Source organism: Lolium rigidum, chromosome 2 (assembly GCF_022539505.1).
Source record: "Lolium rigidum isolate FL_2022 chromosome 2, APGP_CSIRO_Lrig_0.1, whole genome shotgun sequence".
NCBI classification, from domain to species: Eukaryota; Viridiplantae; Streptophyta; class Magnoliopsida; order Poales; family Poaceae; genus Lolium; species Lolium rigidum.
Genome location: NC_061509.1, coordinates 56923733 through 56929930, shown reverse-complemented (window position 1 = coordinate 56929930; position 6198 = coordinate 56923733). Strand labels below are relative to the sequence as shown.

The 6198-nt window shown below is 44.8% G+C and overlaps 1 protein-coding gene and 1 long non-coding RNA gene across 5 annotated transcripts; one reads left to right on the top strand and one right to left on the bottom strand.

Moving 5' to 3' along the window:
- Positions 1-1230: 1230 nt before the first annotated feature.
- On the bottom strand, positions 1231-1974 carry LOC124689776. Its single transcript, XM_047223245.1, has 2 exons — positions 1941-1974; positions 1231-1856 (listed from the first exon to the last, which is right to left on the bottom strand). Exons 1-2 carry the CDS (start codon positions 1972-1974, stop codon positions 1231-1233), a joined length of 660 nt encoding a protein of 219 aa, XP_047079201.1.
- A 663-nt stretch (positions 1975-2637) lies between these two features.
- LOC124691781 lies at positions 2638-5894 on the top strand. Of its 4 annotated transcripts, none has more exons than XR_006999150.1 (5): positions 2638-2722; positions 2945-4371; positions 4727-5022; positions 5167-5316; positions 5401-5894. It is a non-coding gene; the product is annotated as an uncharacterized LOC124691781 (long non-coding RNA). The 4 variants fall into 4 exon arrangements; XR_006999152.1 differs by lacking the exon at positions 2638-2722 and having other exon boundaries at positions 2803-3183; positions 3300-4371; XR_006999151.1 differs by lacking the exon at positions 2638-2722 and having other exon boundaries at positions 2804-3183; positions 3688-4371.
- Positions 5895-6198: the final 304 nt, after the last annotated feature.

Sequence of the window (6198 nt, the reverse complement as noted above, 5' to 3'; positions counted from 1 at the left end):
ATTGGATGCTACAACACATATGTACACTCAGATAATACAGATGCTTAGTGTTCAGAAATAACTAATAGCTGAAGCTACCGTCTTCTCGAAAACATATTTCTGAACTTCACCTTTTGTGGCAGTTGCCTATGTTGATCTTTTGTCGCGCAAAATAAATTCCTGGGAACTACTAAAAGCATGTTTAATTTTGGGGAGCCTCAAGTTTGTGTCACAACTGTCTACTATTTTCTGTTTTGTTCACATTGATATATGTTCGATACATTTGCTCTCTACAGTTTTCCTTCTACTATTCATGGTTTTTGTAGTTGTACTCCCCTGTCATCCATGATTTTTTTTTTTCAAGTATGCACATCCATTTTTTATGTTCTCATGGGAACGATACTAAATTGTACCTATGTATTCTACTAAGATGCTTCCTTGCTGTAAAGAAGTGTGTTCCTTTTCTAGTGTCCCAAGTTTGTTACCATTTGTGGTTCCAGCAAAAGATCTAGCTGCATCAGACATGGTTTTGTTAACACGATCTACTTGAACCTACGAACTAGAATTTTTGCTACATATTGTTTTCGCTTGATATCCTTGTACCTGTCTTTGTTCTACTTCATGGAAGCTACAACGGATTTTTATTTTACATGTGGGGCGTTGCTGTAAAAGGGGGAAGGGTGAAGCCTTCAGTTACCTTGATCCTACTGTAGGTTTAAAATCGGAGGTTTTTCCTCTTCGATTCCTGCCTTTGTTTCAAAAAGAATCCATGGAGATGTGTAGGAGGGTGGAACCTGGAGATATGGAAGAGGGAGAAACCTGGAGCGGGTTTTCTTCCATCTGGGGTTGGTGGGTAGGGAGTATTGGGTTTTGTTGGTTCATCCCAGAAAATAGCTGGGTAATCATGCGATGCCAGCATGTTGTCCTAGTACGGTCTTGGTTTCGTTTACGAAACATGACGTGTATGCGTGACGACGAGAGATGCGGAGGAGGAGCGCACGTGAGCGAGTTCTTGAATTCCAACGTGATGCTTTGGATTCTCGAATTGCTTTCAGTTTGGGATAAAGATCATCTAAATCACCGTGTAAGTTGGATAAAATTAAGGTAACAACATTGCCATACTTGGAAAAAACTTCTACGTAATAAACATAAAATATACTCCAATTAAGTTGGAAAGCATGCATGGTCTCTAATTAATTACAAGTGTAACGTCACTTGACCCAGATCGATCCAGATGAATATAGGCTGTTGCTATTGCTTGGGTAGCTCTATGGCCTTGTCCACCCGGGGAAGGATAAAGTAAACAAATGCCTCATACAGAATCATCCTGTAAGGCCCTACCTCGGTATGGCTGTCCATAATTTGTATCCAAAGCTCGGTCTCGACGAAGGTATAGTCGAAGGATATAACTGCGTGCAGGCCCTCGCTGCTCGTGCCACTGGCACTGCCACTGCCAGTAACGCCGCTCGGGATGAAGCCTCGATAAACCGTATTGGAGGTGTCATCGTAGTCTTCATACTCGGCATTCGCCCACAAAACACTGACAAAAGGGCCACGCATGTAGAGAAGCGTGGCTGCTTCCTCGGGAGTCAGGGCTCTGGGTACATCATACACCGTGTATCCGTGAATATTGAGGCGGACGCCTTTTGTGGATCTTGTCGTTGGTATGCCCCCAATGTCCATGATGACTTTGAAGATTTGCGGTGTCCATGCTCCATCCACTGGATCCCAAACTTTTCTTTTCAAGCACTCCAATTTTAAGTGAGTAGGAGGCACCCTGGCTCTGCAGGGGAAAGATCCCCACCCGTGAACCCTCTCGTACGCTAGCCTATGCTGCGCTTCTGTGCACCCGGTGCACGCTGAGATGGTGCAGCTTCCTGCGTGAGATCAAGCACCGTGTGTTGTGAGATGGATGGATGCCAAGAGGAGGAGAGAGTTGATGCTGCTTAATTAGTGCTTACCCTCGTTCTCGAGTTGGACGACCGGGGCCCCCATCACTCCGATCCAAGACCAGTGTCGCAACACGAAGAGGGGCGACTTGAAGCCAAGTCCTAGAACCACCCTGTTTATCTGATGCATAATCCATCCACTAAGCGAATTGGCTGCACGCCAAGAACTGTGGGTCTGACGAACCCAGCATGGTTGCTCTTGTGCGGCAGCTGGCCGATTCATCATCCTCTTCTTCCCTCTCACAACACACTGCATAGCATATAGAGTACACAATCACTTCAATACGGATCAGTATAAGCATGAATGTTAAGATTAGTACTAGTACACTGCAAACCACTTGATCATATCCTTAAAATTCAAACAAAAAAACCCCAAAATCCCCGACCGAACCCGTCTTCCCCTCCCGTCCCCTTTCTCCTCTCCTGCGTGCCGCTCCATCGCCCTCGCCCTGCACCTCCTCCCGCCCCACTACCCCGCAGTTCCCCCGCTCACTCCGACCCAAATGTCGAGTCCTTCTCCCGCGATTTCGACGGGTCGGGCTACTCCCGCGCGCGGTTGAGCAGCAGCAAATTGAGCTTCCGCGGCCACAAAGGGCTTCGATCGATTTGGAGCAGCGGCGATCGGTCTGGAGGGCACGGCCGGCCACGGGGCGGATGAAGCTTCCACCTTTGTCCTCCATGGCGGGCGGCGGCACGACAGTCGACAGTGGGTGGTGCTGAGGCGGCTCGCCGACCGGGCCGGCCCTATCCCTTGTCGTTCCCCACCTCATGCCGCCGTCGACGACGCCGTGCAGGTGCAGCCCGACAGCGACGATGCCCTTCAAAAGATCGATTTTCTACCTCCTAAGTACAATTACTACGGCATGCATTTTCCTGGATTGAAATTTAGGAGTGTTCAATTTTCGTGTTGGTGGATTCAAAGTTTTGAGTAGGATTAGTTGATCATATGGGGTAGGTATCATTTGGATTGCTGCTGCATCTGCAGTTGCTGACCATTCTGTTTGTTCTTGTTCAAGGATGAGGAGCAAGTGACAGACTGACAAGTCAGCCGGGGGATGACATGGCGATTTGCTGGTTCGACTTCTCCTTCCTTCGAAGATCAGTATTTTTCCTCATGAAACATGTGGCACGTACTTGCCATGGATCTGGAGATATATCTAGCAGTAGCATAGCAGAATGTACACAATGCAGAGGTCAAGTCAGGTCGATGAAATCGAAGACGACACCCTTTTGGTATATAGTATCTCAGCTCAAGGTTTTCTTCCACTTGTACTTTTACATAAATTAATTCTCTTCCCTTCCCTTAATAGAATCTTCCGCAATTGGTTCAGTGTTGCCAAATGGCCATTATTTTTTCTCTCTGGTTTACAGGTGGGAATAATTACTGAATCAAAACCCATAATTGATACTGTTACTTTCCAATTTCGACAAGATTTTGATGATCTGGCTTTGAGGACTAGAGTGCTCAGTTGATTGTACATGAAGCATGCAAACCTAAAGCATAGACGAAAAGGAGGCGCACATAGTCCTAGCTAGTAATTGCCCGTTTAAGCACCCCATCTATGAACCAAACTGTACTCACTTATCCTGAAAAGGAGAAACCCCAACATTTTTTCCATCATGGGATTAGTGTGCAGACACTTGCTTTATTGTTCTTGATGTATCTATAATCCTGTGATACCTTTCAATGCCAATTAACTTTGGTTAACATGATACTCCTAGCTTATAATGATGTTTCTGCTTGATGCATCGTGAACAGGTGTGGGTCTATAAGAAAACATCTGAGGAGGAATTCCATACTTTCACGAAGGCTCCTCCAAGTGATAAATTTGCCTACCATGAAGTCAAAGTGGATTATGAGTTCAAAAGCTTTCTAGAACCAGACACAGTTGTTTCACCAGATCAAAGAATCAGGGGCTATCTTTAATGATAATCAACTGAGCACTCTAGTCCGCAGATCAAAGTGGAGAGGTCCCCTGCCTTCCAATTTCGACAAGATTTTGATGATCTGGCTTTGAGGACTAGAGTGCTCAGTTGATTATCATTAAAGTTGATGAAGCTTTCAAAGACATATAACTTGGCGGGAAGTTGCGTACTGTTATCAGGAGTGGATAGTTTCATAGACAGATGGCGAACTTTTTGTTGAACTTTTCTTCAATGTTTGCGAGATCCGTCGTGCCACTACACCCGTCTGTCCCCCATGGCTTCTTCTGTTTGCAACTGAAGCTATTGTTCCGGTTGCAGCACTATTATTGTTCCAAATCTGGCATTTCAGTAATGTTTTTGCCCTTTGGTGTAGGAAGTTTGTACTGTTTCAAATCTTTACAACAACCTCTATATTAATTGTCTGGTCCATTTACACTGACAATGCAGCAAATTCTGACACAGCACAGGAAATGCCATGAAGCTACAGACGACAGTCAGAATTACGGTATCCAATACAGTAAGTACATCAGTTACTATAGAGCTTCAGATTATTAGACACCATAACTGAAATCACACTGGATTTACATTGTACATGAAGCATGCAAACCTAAAGCATAGTCGAACAGGAGGCGCACATAGTCCTAGCTAGTAATTGCCAGTTTAAGCACCCCATCTATGAACCAAACTGTATTCACTTATCCCGAAAAGGGGAAACCCCAACATTTTTTCCATCATGGGATTGGTGTGCAGACACTTGCTTTATTGTTCTTCATGTATCTATAATCTTGTGATACCTTTCAATGCCAATTAACTTCGGTTAGCATGATACTCCTAGCTTATAATGATGTTTCTATTTGATGCATTGTGAACAGGTGTGGGTCTATAAGAAAACATCTGAGGAGGAATTCCACACTTTCAAGAAGGCTCCTCCAAGTGATAAATATGCCAAGCATGAAGCCAAAGTGGATTATGAGTTCAAAAGCTTTCTAGAACCAGACACAGTTGTTTCACCAGATCAAAGAATCAGGGGCTATCTTTATGGTCCTCAAGTTGTTCCTATATCATCAGCTGAATGGGAGGCTGTGAAGTTCAAATCAGAGAAGGTGTGAAGCTTCTAGGTTTCACAGATAGATCCAGCGTTCCATGGTATCGGATATCTTTCAACCAGGTTAGAATGATTTTTGGTGTCAGGTTCCATCCAATTACTACATCTTGCTGCTAGTTTTGTACCCACCTAGTTTTGCTCTGTATCCATTTTATCTTTCACTGCTCATAAGTAATTAGGAGTTGTTAATAAGCCAAACTACCTCAGGAAGAAGAGCAAGGGAGGTTAGCAACCAGAGGAGATTTAATGAAGTTTGTTACACCACGAAACATCAGACTACAGACACCCAGGCACAGATTTGTGAAGCACATCCATCCTACAGCTAGGAGTCCATGCTCCTAACCACCTACCCATGAGGTAATATTCGCAGTGATGTTCAACTGAACATAGCAATGCCAATGTAGAAGAGGACCTCAATCCTTGCATCTTCTTATTCTTCAGAGAGGAGCTATGGTGACAAGTTCCAGCAGCGTTGAGCTGGAGCCTGGAGCTGCCGGCGGACCGCGAGACCCCGAGAGTCGAGACGGTGAGCCGGGGAGCAGGTCTTCCCCTCCCTGCTGCAGCACGAACCTAGCCGCAAGGTGCTGTGTTTCATCGGTTGGGTCAAAGAACATTAGACAAATAACCAGTTTCATCGGTTTGGTCACAGAACAGTAGGCAATAAGAACACTGATTTCCATGCCTACTGCTGGAGCGGCGGCGGACAGGGGCGAGGAGGTGAACCAGGAGGATGGGACAGTGTCGAGGAGGAGCCCAAGTGGGAGAGGTCCCCTGCCTTCCACGAGGGAGACAGGGAGGGAAGGCCAGAATTTTGATTTCATATTGTAAGGACCCATCGAGAAGAATTGGATTGACGAGGGGTTTTCTGTAAATGTGCATTACTTGTAACCTCCCGACATTAATGTTATAATGCAAGCACCTCATATCCTACATCATTACTATCCGAACATCGGCCAAAGAATGAAAGGGTTATAGTAAATTAAGTTTTAACTAGTGTGATATCTCGTTGCTATTGCAAATCCAGACCACTCCTGCTAATGCTATGCATTTTCAGCGCTAAATAAAAACTCTTGCTAATAGCTCTCTAAACGATGCTAAATTGGGCAAAAAGATAACGCTATTTCTACTGCTGGCCCCAAATATTTTCAGATTTGAATTTGAAATTCGAACTTTGTTATGTAGTCACTTTTATTGCTACAATCACCATGGTTGTTTAGTAGACGTTCGTATCATTGAACT

Excerpts from the sequence above, each read along its gene's own strand:
- LOC124689776 (XM_047223245.1), bottom strand. The coding sequence starts at position 1,974 with ATGGGGGCCCCGGTCGTCCAACTCGAGAACGAGG. Across the intron at positions 1,857-1,940 it reads CGTCCAACTCGAGAACGAGG|GAAGCTGCACCATCTCAGCG; the intron begins GTAAGCACTAAT and ends GATCTCACGCAG.